Genomic DNA, 21,988 nt, shown 5'->3' with positions numbered 1-21,988 from the left:
TTTTTGGGTCATTGTATGCTTATAGTGGGCCACACCTTATGTTCATTGGGTTGAACACACATTTCCGAGGTGACTGAAAACATCACACGGATCTGACAAAGATTAACCATTTAATCAATGGCCGTACAACTCAATAATTTAATCCATCTATTTGTTAGCACCCACTATGGATTGCTTATGATTTTAGAGAATCACCTTTGTTAGGCAACTGTAACCATTCTGGCTTAGAAAATGAATGGCTATAGAAAATAAGGCCAAATCAATGACAGATCGGCTACTAAATTGAAATAACCTTGCTGCTGTTGAGTAGCAAGGGTATAAGTTATTTATTTATTTATTTATTATTATTATTATTTTATATACATACATTCACACCCATGTACTCACACTACAGTGGTTTTTCACCCATTGTGGTTTTTCACCACAATGGGTACTTGAACCATGACCTTGTGTTAAAACTCCCCTGAGTTTAACAAGGAGCCATGAGTAAGAACCCCATGAGGTCCACTCATTGTGAAAAATAGATCTACTTTTAGTTGTGCATTGCATGAAACCTATCTAACAAGGTCGACCCACTTTAAAAAGTGGGCACACCTTGGTGTGTGTATTGAGCATGCAATATAACCATCCAGTAAGGTTAACCTACCATGAAAGTGGGCACTAAAATGTCCATAACATGAGCTACATGTGCAATTCACACTTTAAACAAGTTGATGCCACATGTATACTAAAAATTGTGTTATAGATTGAAAACATCGTTAAGCTATAAAAGTGGATGCCTCAAAGTTCATTAGATCCAACAATAATGTGGGCCCATATGTATAATTCATAGTTCAGTTTGAGTAAGTTGATGGCACGTGTACATCAATTAATCATATGATGGATTGAAAACATTATTGATAGTTTTGATTTTTAAAATTTTACTTTAAAATATTATGTTACTATTCTTTATGTTTTTAAGAAAAATCAATTCTTAATTTTCACCACAAATCTAATCTCTTTTAAAGTTAAGAATGAGTTATTTTTTTTTCCTTTTTTAATTATTATTATTTTTTTATAGTTTAAAATGCTAAATAAGTACTACCCTAATGGGTATATGATATTTAATGAGTATAGGCATGGGTGCCATTTAAGGCCTGTGACATTGGTGTGAGTATTGTTGTGGTTCTGCAAAGCCGGTGCACAATATATATTTATGGCAACTAAGTAGTTTAATATTTTAACAAGCGTATCAAAATTCTATTATTTTTTTGCATGGCCAATGCACAGTGTATATTTATGGCAGGCAAGTAATTTAGTGTCCTACCGGGCGTGCCAAAAAGCTGTTATTTTTCTGCAAGGCGAGACATTGTATATTTATGGCAACCAAGTAGTTTAGTATCCCACTAGACACATCAATAAGTTATTGTTTTTCGACACGGTTGGTGCATAATGTATATTTATGGAAACCAATTTGTTTATTGTCCCATCAGGTGTGTTAAAAAGCTGTTGTGGTTCAATTTACCATTTTTGTTACATAATAAGAACGAGCGTGACATAATTAAATGTGTGGCTCAATTCAAATCGAACAATTATGACCTCAAGTACTAAGATATGTAGATACATAACATATGACCAAGATTGAATAAGATCAGTTGCCTATTCAGCCACTCGCACGGTATGTTAAAGGGATTAAGCAATAGTCAGAAAGTAGGGCTCATACTATGATAATGGGTTACACATTTGTCTTCCGTACGAAAAGACTTTTCAATATAGGAATAAGAAATGAATTCTTACAGTCAGTCTCGGAGAGCAGCTCTAAAACACATTCCTAAATGGAAAACTCTTATCGATGTTCGAACTGAATCTAGCGTATGAGCGTAGATCTGAATTACAACAAAAGTTAACAACTACTTAATTAATACTACATATTACACTTAAGGAATGTAAAGAGCAGGCGAAAGTAAATGATTACATTACAAAATGTAATTGACTTGCAGAAAAGTAAAGGTATTACACTAAGAATGTAAATGACAAATAATTGAAAGGATAGATTTGGTTTGATTAGGTTGGTATGAAACAATTTCTTCTACTGAATTCCTTTGCTATTTGTGACCTTAACACGACCATTTGGATACTTCTCATGTTCTAATAATTGTTATAATTGTTTCAACAATACATGACTTTCTGAAGACTTCCTTCTAAACTTGCCACATGTCCTAATAACCGATTTAGGCTTCCCTACTAACTCAACTGCATTTCACTTGGCCACTTAGTGGATGACGTGGCATCGCTCGATGTGCTCTAGTTGTATTATCGTAGAATTTCCTTCATGTATCCTAAAGATCTCCTAATACACTACGCAAATCCATCCAAATCTCACACAACCTGCTTTGATTGGCTTTCGTAGACATTGGTGACAATGGGAATGAACATGTACATGTATGATTGTGTTCATTGGCATTGACAGGTGTCAGCACGGTGCCCAGCACCCAACTTGAACCCGGACCATTGCCACCCCTAACTGCTAGGTATGGTTTTCATGATCGATGAGTCCATTATCTTCCCATATATTCTAAAAATATGTAATTAATCTAATCACTTCTGATCTTAATTATTAAATATTGAGTCGATTAAAGTCAAGTTTTTGGTGGACCTGGCCAAGCTGAACATGTTTTCGAGTATTTGAACTATGATCTTGACATGCTAGTAGGGAGCCATAGCATGTGTAGGTGCAAGATTGTGTAAGATCCCAGTCGTTCAATATGTGAGTCCCACATTTGTCATTTTATCACTCGTCGCGAAAACACGTCACTAGGTGAGATCTGCCGTCCATATTTCCTCATTGGCATGGGAATGGCCCAGCTGGAGGAATGGGCCTAGATTTCAAGCTCAGGTGTCTGGGCCAAGGCCGTGACCCTATGGAGCCGGGTCGGGCCAGATGGCCCATTGCCATCCGTACTTGGGACTATTCAAGTGGCCTTGCATCTTATCCAAGGAAACAATGCCCAATGACTTTGTTGGTTAGATGGGGTCTCGTTTCCCTCCAATTAGTCGCTTGGCCAAACGGACGGTGATCTGAATCTGGACCACCCACCTAACCCAGACATCAGATGGGCCACACATCTAAATGGGTACCAACTGAAGATCCCTCTTTGGAAGTGAGAAATAAACGGTTTAAGCAACATTGGTGCTCGACTAGGGGACGCCGATTGGACCGGAATCGGATTGGCTACTCCCCCTGCCACCAGCCAATAGCTGATGGTCGGTGTTCTCTGGGCCCCACCATGATGTATCTGTTTCATCCATGCCGTCCATCTATTTTTATAGATCATTTTATGGAATGAGACCAAAAATGAGGTATATCCTAATCTCAAGTGTACCACATTACAGGAAACAGTGTTGAATGAACGTCGACCATTAAAAACATTTTTGGGGGCCATAAAAGTTTTGGATCAAGCTGATCTTTATTTTTTCCCTTCATCTAGGTCTGTATTGACCTAATCAACAGATTTGATGTCAAATAAACAGTACAATGGACCTTAGGAGGATTTTATTGGTGGATATCCAATCACTATTGTTTTCCTGTGGTGTGTTACACCTGAGATTTATATCCCTCTCAGTTTTTGGATCAAGCCCTAAAATTATCTGTAAAAATGGATGAACGGCATGGATGAAATACATACATCATGGTGGGGCCCACAGAGCACCGACCACCAGCTATCGGGCTGGTGGCGGGGGAGTAGCCAATCCGTTTCCCTGTAACGTCTAATCACTGATTATGTCAGACATCCATGCAGGGTCCCACGTGATCAAACGGTCTGTTTCACTCCCCATTTGGCCTAATTGAGGTGGGACACGTGTGGAGTAGGCTGTAAACACCGTACATTTTTTTCTTCCTATTTAAGGCCATAATCAATTGTTTGGATATGGCCGAAATCAAATATCAATAATTCAATAATTTCTTTTTTTTTTTTTCTTTAAATGAATAAAAGCCTTCTAGTATAAGCTTGTTCTATAGTAATGCATGTCGGGTCTACAAGTTCTCTCAATGAAATCTGTCCCGTGTGGTCACCCTACAGGTAAAAGTTTGACAACCCAAAAATCAAGCCTATACCATTATGTGGGCCACCAGGTGGGTACGGAGGGTTTTGGATAGTTGGTCATTTTTTAATTTTTATTTTTCTATTGTGTGGTCCACCAAATGATTCTATGGGCCTATTTTTTAGGCCATCCCATCATAGGAGGCTGGCATAACACATGGATTAGATGGCATATACTTAACAAGATGGGTCCCACCACTATAGAAAACAATGGTAAATTATTCTAAATTTTCAAATTCACTTGGTAGTCTACGTGATAGTTGGAACGGCTTAGTTTTTGTGCATCCAACTTTCATGATAGGACAATCTTCTAGATAAGCTAGATGTTATACGCACACCCAAGTGGGCCCTACTCACAAAACTTGCGGAGTAAGCTTTTGTATGATTGACTTCCAAGGAACGAGCTTCCAAAATCAAATATCGCCATCCATCCCCGGTTGTGGATAAAGGGTGGGGTCCCACGCATGGCACCCACCGGAAACAATAAATATATGTGGAGTCCCATGCATCGCATCCAAAATCAAATACGCTTGACCTCATTGTCCCCCCCCCCCCCTTCTGTCTCTCTGTGTGTGTATATATTATATGGGAAAATGTTCTATAGGGTTGAGTTGTGTGGGCCCCATCATGATGTATGTCGAACATCTACCCCATCATGTCAATCAGATGCACCATTCCATAGTGGGCCTAGGGCTTAAAAATCAAGTCCATTTGTGACTTGTGTGGGCCACACCACATAAAAAAAATTGAGAGAGGTTACCCTCAATTAAAACATTCATAATCATTTTTTGGGCCCACCGAGATGTGTTTCAGAAATCCAGCCCATCCATGATGTGTGTCCCACTTGGATGAGGGTTCGAACCAAGCTTCAGACACATCCAAATTTCAGGTGGGCCCCACCAAGTGCTTTTATATGTTTTAGGCATGTCTTTACATGATTTTAGATAGCATGGCCTACCGGGGGTCCGTATAGGATTGATTTTTGGGATATCCCATAATTTAAAGGGGACCCATCAAATGCACGATGTTGATGTTCGTCACACATCATGGTGGGACCCACACAACTCGACCTCATGGAGGGTTCCCATGAGCTCGACCATATAGAACCTTATACCCAAGCAACCGCGTCGTCGCCACGGTTCCAACGCTGCGTATTACGCGCTGAGGTAATACCCATGCTAGGAGATGTGAGCCCGTGTTCAGTTCGAGGAAAACGCCGCGTAGTTGGAAAACTCAAGAGAGAACATGTCAAATCAATCCCCTCAATCCCATCAATCACCACATCGTGTCAAGTACACATCACCTCACACCCATCCCCAAGCAACCCCATAAGTCATCAAACCCTTACACAACCCATACCTTTCTTACACAATCTACCCATAAAGTCAACAATTTCTTAGACACCTATCACTCACCTCACCCATCACTCCATCACCCATATCTCTCTCTCTCTCTCTCTCTCTCTCTAATCATCTCTCCCATTTCTCAAACTCATTTCCAAGCAACCAAAGAGCCACACGTCTAAGCTCTCCCAAAGCTCTCATGAAGGAGCTTTGTGTGGCCCACTTCCTACCTCCCATCTCTACCATCCAACCGTCCAATGTCCATCATCCTCCATTAAGATCGAAGCCAAGGAGTTTGGCGTTCCATCAGACCAAGAAGAAGGCCAATCGGTGGGTGAATCTTCATTTTTTTTTTTGTGGGTGTTTTGTGGATGTAGGGCCCACATGGTGGGACCCATCTTGATGTATGTATTGTATAGGGGCCCATAGTGGCGGGCCCCTCCTCCGTCCGTCTCTCTCTCTCTCTCTCTCTCTCTCTCTCTCTTTTTGTGATGACCATGTGGCTCGCCTGATTTTCGAGTCCCATCCAGCTGTCTAGCTGAGACAGTGGAGCCCAGTTGATTTATGTGTTACATCTGCACCGTCATTGCGGGATGGTGCTATGCAAGGGCCACCGTGGTGTATCTGTATGTGTGATCCACCATGATGTGTGGATTTGATCCACATCGTCCATTTGGTGGACGCTGCTGGACAGCTGTCCAACAGCCGTGGGACCACATGAGGTATGTGTTAAATCCAAACTAGGCCCAGCGTCCAGCAACAAGACTGCTGCAGTGGGGCCACTGATGTATTTGTTATGTTCACATCGTTCGTCCTTAGGACGTGGGCCCCACTGATGTTGTATTCCATCCATGTCGTCCATCACATGGACCCAGTTCACATGTGGCATCCACGGCCCACTTGATGTATGTATTTTATACTGCCGTCCATCACTGGACGCTGGCCCATGCTGCTGACCCGCAGATCAAAACAAAAAAGAATAATATAAATAAATAAATAAATAATATATATATGTAATAATAATAAATAATAGTATATAAATATGTATATCATGGGTGGGCCAGACCACGTGGAACCCACCTTTATTATGGAAATCTGCACCGTTCATCTGGACGGTGGGTTCTGGGCAGCCCTCTGCTTTTTTTAAAAAACATATTTATATATAATATATTATATTATGTAATGTATTTTATAATATTTTAAAAACAGATGTAATGGTGGGCCACCCTCCCACGTGGGACCCACCTTTAGCATAGGTCATTTGTACCGTCTAGATGGATCTAGACAGTGGGCAGCCACTCACTCATTGTATATATAATATATTATATTATATTTAACGGCAGTGTTTCATCTGCACCGTCCATCTGGACGGTGCCACATACACCCCACCATGATGCACGTGTTGTATCCCAACCGTCCACCTATCTGGCGTGCCAAGCACGATCCCACCATGATGTACATGTTGTATCCCTATCATCCATCCATTTCTGTGGTGCCACCGCGATGTTTGGGTCTTAGCCGCACCATCCAAATGGTTGGGTGGTGGGCCCCACAATCTTATGTTGCACCCTAACCATCCATCTAACCGGCGAGTTTGTCTCAAGGCTTGAGACTGAAAATAGGACAAATCCAATTATCAGGTGGACCACAATGCAGAAACAGTGGAGTTGAACGTCTGCCATTGAAACCCCTTTTGGGTTACAGAAGTTTTGGACCAATATGATATTTGTTTTTCCTCTCAATTCAGGTCTCTGTGACCTTATGAACCGACTGAATGGAAAATAAATGCAATGGTGGGCCCCTCTAAATTTTAACAGTGGAAATTATTATCACCACTGTTATTTGTGGTATGGTCCAGATGATCTTTTGATCTGATTCATTGTTTGGATAATGCTCTAAAATGATCTCTATAGATGAATAAATGGTGCGGCCCAAGCAATGCGGCCTACTTGTTGTATTTGTGAGGCCTAATATGACGTATTTGGAGCTCATGGGTTGAGGCCCATTGTGGTGTCTTTGGAGCCCATGGGTAGATGCCCATAGTGATGTGTATTAGGCCTAATTGATTCGGCCCAACTGATTCGGCCTATTTGATCGACCAAATTAATCCGGCCCATTTAATTTAGCCTATTTGTATCAGCCCATTTGAATTGGCCCATTTGATTCGGCCTATTTAATGTAATTGAGGCCCATGATGATGTATATTAGGCCCTTTGTGTTAGGCTGTGAAACCCTACTCGATTGGTCTTATGAGCGTCATTCCTTGGAAGCAATGTTGGTTAAATGACCACATTGATGGGCAATGATGGTTAAATGTCCACATTGTGACTTTCCCTTAGGCCTTGATAGTCTCATTCTCATCATTCACTTATGGGTTAACCCTAATTAGTGGGCCCCATTCACCATAGATGGATGGCTCCGTGCTTTCGAGTTTGATATAACCACAACTGAGGGATGATCTTTATATTATGGTTGATCGTCTGTTTATTTATGGACCCCGCCTTGTTTATGTACTGGTTGTCGGTGCTGATTATCGATTTTGATTTGTTGAGGCCGATTGTATAGGCCGATTCCAATTATCGAGATTGGGTATCAAAGCCGATTCTGATTTATCAAGGCCGATTGTATAGGCCAATTCCGATTGTCGAGGCTGATTTCGATTGCCAAGGCCGATTGTTGAGACCCATGTGATGTATATGCGACCCGTAGTTGAGGCCCATTGTGATTTGTATTTGGCCTGTGTGATGTATATGTGGCCCATATTTGAGGCCCATTGTGATGTGTATTCAGCCCATGTTTAAGGCCCAATGTGATGTATGTTAGGCCTATGTGAAAGGCTCATAGTGATATGTATTAAGCTCTTGAGTGAGGCCCATGGTGTTGTATATCAGGCCCTTTGTGAGGTCATGGGTCCACTATATGTTAGGCTCTATGTGGGCCACTCTTTAGGGGCAATGTTGGTTAAATGTCTACATTGTCGAGGTCGATTGTCGATGCCGATTGTCGGTGCCGGTTATTGATATCGATTATGAGTATGTGACAGCATAGTAACACGATACATGCCCATACGCATCATCTGCATGTTTGTTATGAGATGTGGTTGACCATTGCATATGTCATTGAGCATGTTGTTATGAGACTCCCTGATAGGCGGAGATTGTCTCACATGAGTACACGGTATGCGCGGGATTGATGCATGATTGGATTGTATGACTCATGCATCTTGTATTGTGTGTTGTGATTACCGTATGCTCTAACGACATCAAGGTTGTAGCCTCCACGGGTATTTCGTGGATGGCCAGATGGGACACCAGAAATCTGTTCTACATGGGGTGCTATAGATATCCCCGAGTGAAAGTCCCTAAATCCTCTTGGTTCCAGAAGTTGCTCGAATGTCTAGACCGAGTGGATGCATGAGCGCATTAGGGCTATATACCATTAGGCCGCGTCTCTCACTGTGTCGTGGTCGGTTAGAATGGGGTACGGCCTTACCTGCCTGAGAGGAGGGGGTAATGCTAGGCCGAGTCTGACTAGCTCGAGGAATGAGTCCGCTATTGACGAGCCAGACCCGATATTGGCAGGTGGATAGTGAGGTCTCTTCCACTCACCTCATTGCGCGCAATAGGGTGACAATCTGGTTTGGAGTGTAATAGACTCCGGTGATTTTTCAGAGAGAAACTGTACTGATATGTGAACTTATTGAGTAGGAGTTGCATAATCATACATTCATTTCATTCACTATCCATTCGGGCTGGTGGTGCGTAAATATTTGTTACGTGTACCTTTGCAATGGCCAGGATTTCGGTTGGGCGCGTAACTAACCTGAGATCATGAGTTTACCACATTAAGTCTGACTATCCAAATTTAGGTATGAGACTAGTTTGGATAGAAGTCCCTTGTGATGGACCCCGTAGCCTGCGATACTAAGTATTATCATCCCGACTTCACACTCTAGCTTGGTCATTTCATTCACATCGCATGTTGCATTGCATCCTCAGTACATAGTATTTAGCTTACTGTTTTCGCATTACATAGCTGGTCTATATTGTTTCCCCAGTATATGATATTGGTCATTATAGTTTTGCATCGCATAGTCTAGATAAGGCTGATGGTATTTATGGGCCTATCAGCATGTTTTCGCATTATTCTAATATTGTATAATTTATGGGCTTGTCAGTATTTCCGCTTACTTTGATTACTCTGATATTGCTTACTTGACACCTACCTTGTGCACACACTTTCACCACCTATTAAGCTTTCTATAAGCTTATGCACGATAGATGCGTGCAGGTGGCGTTAGGTTGTAGGAGCGTTGAGCTTGGAGCATGCAGCGGGCCTCTGGAGCTTTGATTTTCGATATATATATATTTCCCTTTCAACATTATATTCAAATGATTATATTAGTAGATATGTAATGATGATGTTGCCTCTATGATTTGGGTATACTTGTGGTTAAACTTATTACGAGATAAATGCACACAAAAAAATCCTCCTTGTAAGATTCTAGGATCGGAATCTGGCGTATAGGCGCTGAGAGCCGAGAATAAGGTACTACAGAGGCTGTCGGCACCGGATTCGGCGATCGAGGTTCTTGTGAGTCTGATTTTCTGGGTTTGGGGCGTGACAGAGCACATATTTTAGGAAAAACCCTTGCGGAAAAAACCACGATACCAAGCGAAAAACAACTACTAACATAAAGTTACAAGAGATGAAACAACTTACAAATGAGAAACCATAGCTTTTCCCTCAAAACCATTAAAAAGATGCTAGGCTCCTTTCGTTCTACCCTAATTACGTAATTAGAAGCCTATTTATCCACCTCTGTATGAAATAAAAAATAAAAAATTGCAATTATGCATTCTGCTCAGTCACACCTTCTGTCGACCGAGACATCAATGGAGTCTCTCGGTCAGCCAAAATAGATCTTGGTTAAACAGGAATATCATAGCATGCTTCGGTCAATCCAAATTTTTTTCAATCAACCGAACAACATTACACTAGATTAAAGACACTCTATTAACAAGTCAAACATTCTTTTGTTCCCATGGTTAGAGTTTGTTGGAACACATCGGTTTGACTTTCTCTTACCATTTTAGGATTGTATGAAGCTCCACTCCTTATGGATACAAGCAATTGAAATATATGTGAGAATAAATTGCATATATGGATTTGGAACTTAGGGTACCATATAAGGAGATAGAAAATTGGGATTCATTTATTTAATTTTGGATTTAGGAATGGGTATGATTAAGGTTTGGTAGGATTTAGGGGGCATCAGGATGTTAAGGAATTTTTGTTTTTCACTATATATTTGGGTATGACAACACATGGCCTTTAATGCAAAATATATAATAGGATGAATATTTTCTCAAGAGAAAAAGATCTTCTACTCCCAAAACAGTGCAATTAATCTACTTGACTAACCAGTCTTATTCAATTGCTAAGAAAGAAACTAAAATATTAATACTAATGAAAAGACTAAAATACTACTAATGAAAAGACTAAAACACCCTTACTTAACTAGAGGTTTCTTGCTCTTGGTCGCTACAAGCCGTAAAAAGTAAAATATAAAGAAAAAAAAGGCATTTCTAAGTTATAATGCATGAGAATGGGTCTTACATGTCATCCATTTGGGCCCACATGTGAGTTCGAATCAATCCAAATGTGTTTTTATCAACATCGCTGCATGAAGCTGGAATTGCTATTGATAGGAGGTGTTGATGCGAATATTTGGTTCGCCCTCTTAGACCTTCGTATACCTGCACAAAAAGAGGACAAAGGAGACCCTGGCTTAAGCAGGGGACCCTCCGATGCCAAAGTCAGGCCTGGATTCTGGGTCTAAGCGTATTGAGGGGTTTTGAGATAGAATTTTTGCCTTACTTCCCAAGACGATGGAGGTTCCTCTTTTATAGCTGCTGGTGCATTCAATCGTGCGAGGATTCTCCTCCTGATATCATGCGCGGGATTCTCTCCTGGTATCGCGGAGATAGGATCGTGCCTATCTCCAGTCTTCGTCCGATCCCGTGAGCTTCGGGGTCGGGGATCTTGTCCCGAGATATTCGGGATGAGGCCTTATCTTGCGTTGGCCGATCCGATAAGAAGATCGGCCCGATGCATGCCCGGATTGCTGACGCGTAGTCCGAGCCGACTCAACTTCTATCTCGGTTCAGTAAACCATGCCTCGGATCTGACACATCCTTTGGCGATCCGAGGCATAGAGTCCGAGTCTCCGAACTCCGTATCTTTTGTCCCCAACAGTAAGCCCCCCTACTCCGTGTGTTTCATATGACACTTAGGAGTAGCGAGTTTTGGGTCAGTTCATAGCTCAGTCCGAGGCAATAAGTAGTCATTTAATGCATTCTGTGTCGCCTTTGATGGGAGACGGTTCAGTTTCTAACATCGCATGCGCCGTCAGCCGTCAAATCGCTCACCCCGCCAATGAGGGTTGGACACGTAGCAAGGGCATTATTGCCGTCAGTAGACGTGCGCCACGTGTCGAGTGGGGGAGTCGATGCAGGCGTCGAATCATTTCCCCATTAATTGCTTCTGCTACACGGCAATCTTATAAAATGGTGGGGGTACTCCGAATCGGCAGATAATGTTTTTCCACACAAACTTGGTGATCTTCTGCTCGGTTATTTTAGCTAATGGATCTGCCTCGGCCCATTTCGTAAAATAATCCACTGCTACCACAGCAAACTTGGTCTGACCTTTTCCCATAGGGAGTGGACCTATGATATCGACACCCCACTGTGCGAAGGGCCAGGGACCAGTCATCGGCGTCAGTGCCTCGGGGGCTTGCCTCGGAATTGTCGCGAACCGTTGACATTTATCGCATTTTTAGACGAGCTTGCGAGCGTCGTATTGGATAGTGGGCCAGTAATATCCCTGTCGTAAGACCTTGTGGGCGAGAGATCGCCCTCCAGAGTGGTTTCCGCAGATTTCTTCATGGATTTCACGTAATACATAGTTCGCCTCACTGGGTTTGAGGCACCGCAGCAACGGGGCGTAGTACCCTTTCTTATAAAGGGTTCCGTTGAGTATGATGTAACGGGAGGCCCGGATCTTAACTCGTCGAGCCTCGGCACGATCTTCAGGCAGCTTTCCCTTGTCAAGGTATTGGCGGATCGGATCGGTCCAGGATGGTTCTGAGTCGATTGTATTGATGGCCTCGCTAATTGGTTCCTTTATACTCGGCTCATCGACGTATTCGACAGGGACGGACCTGGGTATACATCTACATCGGCGGAGGCGAGCTTTGCTAATAAATCGGCTTTGCCGTTTTCTGTTCGAGGGATCCGAGTGACATGACAGAGTTGAAATCCATTGATAAGTTCTTTCGCTTTCTTCATGTATGCTCTTAACTGTTCTTTCCGTGTCTGGTATACACCGGTAACTTGATTAACAACCAACTGAGAATCGCTGAAAATATTTAGGTGCGTGACTTCCATGCTAGCAGCGAGTCGGAGGCCGAGTAACAATGCTTCATATTCTGCTGTATTGTTCGATGCTTGGAATCCAAGTCGTAAGGCATACTGTATATAGGTATGATCGGGGGTCTCCAGCACAACCCCGGCCCCACTTGCCTTCGAGTTGGAAGAACCGTCGACAAACAGTCTCCAGGGAATAGTGCAGGTAAGGGTCGGGGGAGTGGTCGTTGCTGGAACTGCAACATCCGTTGGCATATCGTTGACCGGGAGTTCGGTTGGTGGCGTACCCTCGGCAATAAAATCAGTTATGGCTTGCCCTTTGATTGCTGCCTTCGGTCTGTATTGAATGTCAAACTCACTCAGTTCGATAGCCCACTTCGTGAGTCGGCCGGAAGCTTCTGGTTTCTGCAATACCTGGCGAAGCGGAAGATTGGTCATCACGATGATGGTATGGGCGTGGAAATACGGCCTGAGTCAGCGAGAGGAAGTTATTAAAGCTAAGGCCACTTTTTCCAAGCTTGGGTACCTCGTTTCTGCTGGCAATAATGCTTTGCTGACGTAATAGACCGGCAGTTGCTTTCCTTCGGATTCTCTTATCAAAGCCGAACTAACCGCTGTCTCGGATACTGCTAGGTAAAGGAGCAGGGACTCCCCTGATTCGGGTTTTGATAAGAGAGGTGGAGAACCGAGACATGATTTTAATTGTTGGAATGCCGCTTCACATTCTTCCGTCCAACCCATTGTTTGTCTTCCTTTCAACTGTTTGAAGAAAGGGAGACATTTATCCGTGGTTCTGGACAGGAACCGATTAAGTGCTGCGACTCGTCGAGTCAACCTTTGGATGTCCTTAATGGTTTTAGGGGATTCCATATCAATCAAAGCTTTTATCTTCTCAGGGTTTGCCTCTATTCCTCGCTGACTAACCAAGAAACCGAGAAATTTCCTAGAGCTTACCCCAAAAGCACATTTACTCGGATTCAGCTTCATCCGAAACTTCTGTAGGATGAGAAATATTTCTTCCAAATCGTTCACATGATCTGCCGCGTGTATACTTTTGACGAGCATGTCGTCAATGTATACTTCCATGGTTCGGCCAATAAGCCGAGCAAAGATTTTGTTAACTAATTTTTGATAAGTCGCGCCGGCATTCTTCAGACCAAATGGCATCACTCGATAACAATAAAGGCCTTTGTCGGTGACAAAGGTAGTTTTTGATTTATCTGTTTTATGCATTGCAATTTGATTATACCCTGAATAAGCATCCATGAAGCTAAGGAGCTCATGTCCGGCGGTACTATCTACCAGCTGGTCTATCCTCCGAAGCGGAAAGCTATCCTTCGGGCAGGCTTTATTTAAGTCAGTATAGTCAATACAGACTCGTCACTTCCCGTTGGATTTCTTTACAAGCACGACATTCGCGACCCATTCTGGATAGTGTATTTCTTCTATGAAATTAGCCTAGAGGAGTTTATTGACTTCTTCTTCAATGATGGCGTATCGTTCAGGGCCGAGCGGTCGTCGCTTCTGTCGGATCGGTCGATACGATGGATCGATGTTAAGTCGGTGAGTCATCACAGAGGGGTCGATCCCGGGCATATCTTCATGACACCAGCCAAATACGTCGGCGTACCTACGGAGCAGGGCTATCAGCTTCTCTTTCAAGGGGGACTATAAGGACGAGCCAATTCGTACCGTCTTGGATCCGTCTGTTTCGACCAAGGGGACTGAGATAAGATCTTCGGCCGGTTGCCCTCGTTCATGATTCTCGCCCCGGGGGTCCAATGATTCGATCATTGATATGTTGATCGGACTTTTGTCGGCGGTTCCCTTTACAGCTATCATGTAACAACGCCTCGCATCTTGTTGGTCTCCTTTGACAATTCCTACTCCCGACTCAGTCGGGAATTTCAGTGAAAGATGGTATGTGGATACTACGGCCTGGAGGAGACTCAATGAAGGTCGGCCGAGTATTGCGTTGTATACTGAGGGTTGATCAACGACCAAGAATTCAACCATCATCGTCGTCTGATGTGGGGCACTACAAGCAGTGAGTGGTAACGAGACAATCCCTTCGGGCAGTACCTGCCCTCCGAAAAAACCGATCAACGGGGTCTGAACTGGGCGTAGCATGGATCGTTCGATCCCCATTTTGTCGAACACCTGTGTAAATAACACGTCTGCGGATGACCCCGTATCGACGAGTATCCGGAACACTTTTCGGTTAGCGATAGTCAGGGTGACAATCAGTGCGTCATCGTGGGAATGATATATACCTCGGGCATCTTCCTCTGTAAACGAGATGTAATATCTTTCCCTTTTCTTCTCCTTTGGTGGCCGATCGATAATCATAAGCTCGGACTCAGGCTGACTGAGCTTCCTCGCGTGATTCCTTCGAGCATTGTTTGAGTCGCCTCCACCTCGCGGGCCGCCGATAATTGTCCGGATTTCTTCCATAGGCTGACTCTCGGTCGGACGTCCCTCAGCTACCCCGGCTTTAACCACATGCTCTTTGAGTCGGCCGTCCCTTATGAGTCGTTCGATCTCTTCCTTTAGGTGTCGGCAATCACTTGTGTTATGCCCGTGATCACGGTGATAATGGCAGTATTTATCCTTGTCCCGCCGGTTAGGATTACTCCTGAGCTTACTGGGCCAGTTGACAAAGCCTTCGCTTTTGATTTCCATCAATACCTGTTCCTGAGTCTTGTTCAGGGGGGTATATATGAAAAATCTTCGATCTGGCCGTTTGCCTGACCTTCGCTCATCATGCGCTTGATCATCCTTGCGTTTCCTTCCTTCGGCCGAGTCGGCTTCCTTTTTGGCCGACTCTTTGACCAAAGTTTTGGTTTCACGCAGAAATCGCGTTTCTTCGGCGTTTGCATACTTATCTGACCGTGCCATAAATTCTGCCAGAGTATCAGGCGGAGTTTTGTCTAGAGATGCCAGGAATGACTTATCTCTAACTCCTTGCATGAGCGCATTGAGAGCCGTTTCTTCTAAATGTTTTCGAACCTGAAGGGATTCGAAATTGAAACGCTTGATATAATCTTTCAATAGCTCTCCCTGCTTTTGAACTACGTTGTTCAGATGTGCAGGGGGCTTCAATTTCTTTTTTCTGCCGATGAAGTTTGTGAGGAAGTCGTCGCTCAGCTCAACAATGAGCTGATGGACTTTGGTTTCAACTGTTTGAACCACAGTCGAGCTACATCGGTCAATGTAAGAGAAAAGGCCCGACACATTACTGCATCCGAGGCATCGTGGAGCTCCATATAGGTTCTGAAGCATTCGATGTGCTCCGTCGGGTCGGTCTTGCCGGTGAAAGGAGTGATTTGAGGTAAGCGAAACCTCTCGGGCAACCGAGCCTTCATTACCGAGTCCACAAAGGGGTACGCCTTTGCTTCAGATCTGGCCGAGTACATATTCCGGCCATGCTTTATGTCTGCCATCTCTTTCGCCATTTCTTCCCGCACTTCTCTTTTAAAATTTTGAATATCGGCTTTCCAAGGTTCACTGCTCTCGGCCGTGCCTTCCATGGAAGGGCGGTTGCGCCTTCTTCGCTCTATCTCGTGTCGAAGATCGGTCGGGGGCAGGGAAGCGTTGGCCGACTGTGCTAGAGATGGTTCTGACTCGCCTTGGGGTTGGCTCGGCCGCAAAGACTGCGGCGCGGAAGGTTGAGGATCAACCGCCGCAGTCGGTACGTGCGTTGTCTCCCCTTGAGGATGCGGGAGTGGCTGCATTTGCTACTGATACATTCGTTCCAGCATCTGCTTCATCATGTTCATATCAGACCGAATTTCTTGAACCTCCTTGTCCAACCGCCCATCGTCGCGACCCCGCTGATTGTTGCTGGTTCTGGTCGCTCCTCGTTGGCGGTTGTTAGGTGGGTTCTGGGCTGCGGGGACCGCGACTGGACCCGCCGGCCCTGTAATCGTAATCTCATTCAAATCTTCTTCTGGGACCGTCCTTCTAGTCATCACCATGGAACTCAATATGGAAGTATGAGATGGCTTCTTTGTACGATTCCCACAGACGGCGCCAAGCTGTTGATGCGAATATCTGGTTCGCCCTCTTAGACCTTCGTATACCTGCACAAAAAGAGGACAAAGGAGACCCTGGCTTAAGCAGGGGACCCTCCGATGCCAAAGTCAGGCCTGAATTCTGGGTCTAAGCGTATTGAGGGGTTTTGAGATAGAATTTTTGCCTTACCTCCCAAGACGATGGAGGTTCCTCTTTTATAGCTGCTGGCGCATTCAATCGTGCGAGGATTCTCCTCCTGATATCATGCGCGGGATTCTCTCCTGGTATCGCGGAGATAGGATCGTGCCTATCTCCAGTCTTCGTCCGATCCCGTGAGCTTCGGGGTCGGGGATCTTGTCCCGAGATATTCGGGATGAGGCCTTATCTTGCGCTGGCTGATCCGATAAGAAGATCGGCCCGATGCATGCCCGGATTGCTGACGCGTAGTCCGAGCCGACTCAACTTCTGTCTCGGTTCAGTAAACCATGCCTCGGATCTGACACATCCTTTGGCGATCCGAGGCATAGAGTCCGAGTCTCCGAACTCCGTATCTTTTGTCCCCAACAGGAGGAATTGCTAGTAATAACCGGTTAGTGATGTGGCAGTGAATGTGAGTTAAGCTGTAAAAGCAGCATAGATGTTTCACCCATACTTGTACTCCACATCAGTGACATTAGAAATGTTGAATTTGAGCAATGCTTGGGGTTGATTCATTCGCTTTACCATTACCATGGTTCAATGATTATTGGGCCCAATTCCAATTTGTTTGTACACCTACCCTAGTAGGGGGTGCACATGGCACCCTTAGAACTAGTAAACTAGACCAGAATCGGCTAAACTGCACGGTTTGGTCTGGTTTTGAAGTATACTGGTTCAGGTTTCGGTTCCAAAAATCAAAGAACCGGTTGGCTCAGTTCGGTTCTCAATTTGGGGTTATGTAGAACCAAATTGGACTGTAAAACCGAACTTGGAACCAAACTTGGAATCGGACCGTAGAACCTAACCTGGAATTGGATTGTGATTATTATGCTTAATTTGACTTGTCCTTAAGCTATTTTATGAGTTTACAATGTATTTTAGTTGTCTATTTGACTCATGATTTATGATTTACAATGCGTCCTTGAATTATTTCTCTAAATGTCTTTTTCTATATCTTACACAATATCTATATCATTCATCAAATAGATCACAACATGAATGGACATGAACTGAATTATAAAAAAAATATGTAATTGGACTTGATTATAAAAAGCCTAGAATTGTAGAACCGAACCAGTTTTTATGGTCCGGCTCTAACTTGGTTCTAGGGTGCAAATGATCCGATTCCGATACCAATTTTCCTGGTACCGTAAGAAATGGTTCGGTTCTGGTTTCACCCAGAACCGAACCGAACCGAACCGAACCGAGCTGTGTGCACCTGTACTGCCTAGTGATCGGGCAATGAAACTAGTAACTCGTTGGCTTTATGAACGAGCTTTGGGTTGGGCTTGGACCTACCAGCTTGGTAGTGTTTCTAGGCTCGGGCCTTATATGCATGATCCAATCAATTGTTTAAGTTGGGCCTGGGATTGAGCTGTTCAGCTGAATTTGTCCAAGCCCGGCTTGGCATGACTTTATGTACACGGCTTAGTTAGTGCAGAACACAGCAGCACCGACCTCCGTACTATGTACAAGTGGCAAACTTCTGTGGCCCCACCTAATGTATGTGTTTTATCCCCATCGTATATTAATTTTGCCAGATAATTTTTGGCATGAGCCAAAGAGTAAGGCAGATCCAAAGCTCAAGAGGCCACACCATAAGAAGCCATGGGGACAATGAGGCTGTCAATGGGCCGGGCCTAGGGTTAGTCTAGGCCTAGGTTTTGAACGGTTTCAGGCCAGCTTTTGGGCTAGCTCTATTTTAAATTCTAAATTTGCAGCTGGAGCCCGGTCATTGACATCCCTAGCAATGATACCTACTATTAGAACCTTCCTAAGGCCCACCTTGATATTTATTTGCCATCCAACCTATTTATAAGGTCACCCAGAGATGGACAAAAAGGAAAATACAAATATCAACTTAATCCAAAACTTCTCTAACCCTAATAAGTTTTCAAAGGTAGGCATTCAATCTCCAATGTTTCCTACGGTGTGCTCCACTTAGGCTTTGGATCTACCGTATTTTTTGGTCTGAAAAAATGAATGGATGGTGTGGATAAAACACATACATCAAGTGGGGCCCACAGAGTTTTGTCACGTATACACATTAACAACCACGAGGTGCTTTGTTCTACATTAGGCAATCCGAGTCCACTGTATATTTATCTATTTTACATCCTGCAATATACCATTCGGGTCCCTAGTTTGGCAACCTATCCATCTTGAATGGAGATGGTTGGTTTCATTCATCTCAATCATCCATTTCTTTGTGCATGTACGGCCCACTTGATCAACGGATTAGATTAGGAAATTCAAGTGTGAACTAGGGATTTCATCAATTTCCAGTTGGCTGGCCGAATCGATTTTTCAGATTCGAACCTTGGGTCCAAAGTGTCGGGCCAGCCCGGAACATGCCCAGCCCATTGCCATGAACACACGTCACTCCCTCGTGTTTATATTTAAGTAACGTACATATCTTCCTTCATCTTCGCGCGAATCCCCCTGTTACTTGCGAACCGAACGAGAACCCGGACGCGGATTTCCTGCGAAAGCCTTTCAGGAAGTTCCTGCGCTGGGAACCCAGGTGGACCCAATGTGATGTTTGAGAAAAATCCTTCCTTTCCATCCGTTTTTTGAGTTCATTTCAGGATATGATGCCAAAAATGAACCGTATCCAAAGCTCAAGTGGGCCATACTAAAGGAAAATGTGGTTAGGAAAATTTCTACCATTAAAATCTACCTGGGTTCAACAATAATGTTTACAAGCCATCCATACGGTTAATAACTTCATTCCTACTAGGATGAATTGAAATCACAAAATATTAGCATGACTCAAAACTTCTGTGGCCCACGAATATTTCAACTGTGGACGTTCTATTATCACGCTTTTGGCCCACTTGAGCTCTGGAAACGGATCATTTTTGGCTTCATATTCTGAATTTAACTCAAAAAACGGATGGACGGGTAGAGTTTCTGACAAACATGACAGTGGGCGCTACCCCGGTTCCCAGCGCAGGATCTTCTCTGCGAAAGTCTTTTTGCCAGGAAATCCGCCGAGTCCAAGGGTAAACGGATTGGCTACTCCCACTGCCACCAGCCCCGTGGCTGATGGCCGGTGCTCTGTGGGCCACCATGATGTATTTCTTTTTAGTCCACTTTTAAATATCATTTTAGGGCTTTATTCCAAAGCTTAGATGGATATAAATCTCAAGTACAACATGCGAGAGTAAAACAATAGTGATGGGATATCTACTTAAAATCCCACTAAAGCCCACTGTACTGCTTATCTGACATTCAATATGTTGAATAGGTCATAAAGGACCAGATGAAGGGGGAAAAACAGATATCATCTTGATCCAAAATTTTTATGCCTCAAAAAGGTTTTTAATGGTTTATGCTCATTCAACATTGTTTCTGTAATGTGGTCCACTTGAAATTGGGATATATCTAATTTTGGTCTCATCTAATAAAATGATCTATAAAAATAGATGGGCGGACATGGATGAAACACACACATCATGGTGGGTCCCACAGAGCACCAACCACTAGCCATTGGTCAGTGGAGGGGGAGTAGCCAATCCGTTTCCAGTCGAAGGTGCAGGTTGAGCAGCTAATATCGCTACTGAAATGACGTCACCAAGTCTTCCATCCACTTGAATCCGAAAAAACAACGGGACAATGACACTCACCATTAAAAACTTATAAAAGTTACAAAAGTTTTAGATCAAGCTAATATTTCTTTTTTCCTTCTTTCATGTCTTTTTTAACTTTTGTAAATATTGGATTTCAAATGAATATTACGATGGGCTTTAGGTAGTTTCAACCGTCGAAATCACTGTCTCCACTGTACCCCCGTTACAGATTTTATCTACCTTATTCTTTAGCTAATGCTAGCGCTAAAATGATATCTCATAATGGATGAACCGTCTGGATACAACACATACATCATAGTGGGGCTACATAAATTGCGTCCGAGTCGAAGCCTTTTTTTATTTTTTCCAGGAGATTGTATTAAGAAGGAAAAGGGGGACACGGATTGCGTCCTACCCGGCCTCTGTGGGCCCACTGTGATGTAAGTGTTTTATCCACACTGCTCATCTCTTTTCTCATATCATTTTATTTTACGGTATGATTCCAAAACTAAGGCAGGTCCAAGGTTCCAATAGACCACCAAGTGAGGATTCAACGTCCACCATTAAAAAGTTTATGAGAGCTGAAGAAGTTTCGGATCAAGTTTATGTTTGTGTTTTCACTTCATCTACGTCTACGTGAACTTATTAATAAGTTGGATGGTAAAAAAACATTACAGAGGCCCTTAGAAAGGCTTCAACGGTGGGTGTCATTATCACTGCAGCTTCCTTTGGTGTGGTCCACTGGAGCTGTAGACCTATCTCATTTTTGGGCTGATAACTTAAAACGGTATGATAGAAGCGATGAACGGCGTAGATAAAATACTTATATCTCGGTGGGCCCCACAGAGCCCTGCCCGGACGGATTACTGTCCGGGCGGGGGTAGGACGCAATCCGCGTCCGAAAAGGGGATACAGAGGGGAGAAAAGAGGGTCTGCCGAGGAAGCAGACGCAAGAGAAAAAAGAAAAAAATAAAAAACGAAAAAAATACAGCCGCCGCTAAACTCTTAGGAGAAGAAAATCGCTGTCTTTCAGGATTTCATCATTACAAGCCCATTCGATTAATAACTGCTTAGCCTTAGACGAAACAGCCTCTGAGGAATTGGAAGAGTCTTCTTCCCATCGAAATCGATACCAGCCACGCTCGATTCAGAAACAAAAGAAAAGCTTTCAGATCACTGCGAAGAGAAAAAGAAAACGAGAGATAGAGAGAAAAAAACTCTCCATCAATCGAAAAATCTCATCTTTTCGATCAAAGAGAGAGTTTTCATCTAATTAGATGGATTTCAAACTCGGCCGTATAAATCTCAATGCTGTCGCTCAGGTATTCTCTTGTACGATTCATCGTCTT

General features: G+C 43.6%; 1 protein-coding gene across 1 annotated transcript in view; it reads left to right on the top strand.

Annotated features, from left to right (window-relative positions):
• The first annotated feature begins 21,584 nt into the window (after positions 1–21,584).
• LOC131252902 (golgin candidate 6) overlaps positions 21,585–21,988 on the top strand; it is a 47,694-nt gene continuing 47,290 nt past the window's right edge. The window contains exon 1 of the mRNA XM_058253668.1: positions 21,585–21,961. Within this exon, the coding sequence (XP_058109651.1) occupies positions 21,917–21,961 (45 nt within the window). The 5' untranslated portion in view covers positions 21,585–21,916. The remainder of the gene's footprint in view (positions 21,962–21,988) is intronic.

The sequence above is a fragment of the Magnolia sinica genome, chromosome 8 (genome assembly GCF_029962835.1).
Source record: "Magnolia sinica isolate HGM2019 chromosome 8, MsV1, whole genome shotgun sequence".
Taxonomy (NCBI): Eukaryota; Viridiplantae; Streptophyta; class Magnoliopsida; order Magnoliales; family Magnoliaceae; genus Magnolia; species Magnolia sinica.
The sequence above is the reverse complement of the archived record's forward strand: the minus strand, read 5'-3'. Positions and strand labels throughout refer to the sequence as shown.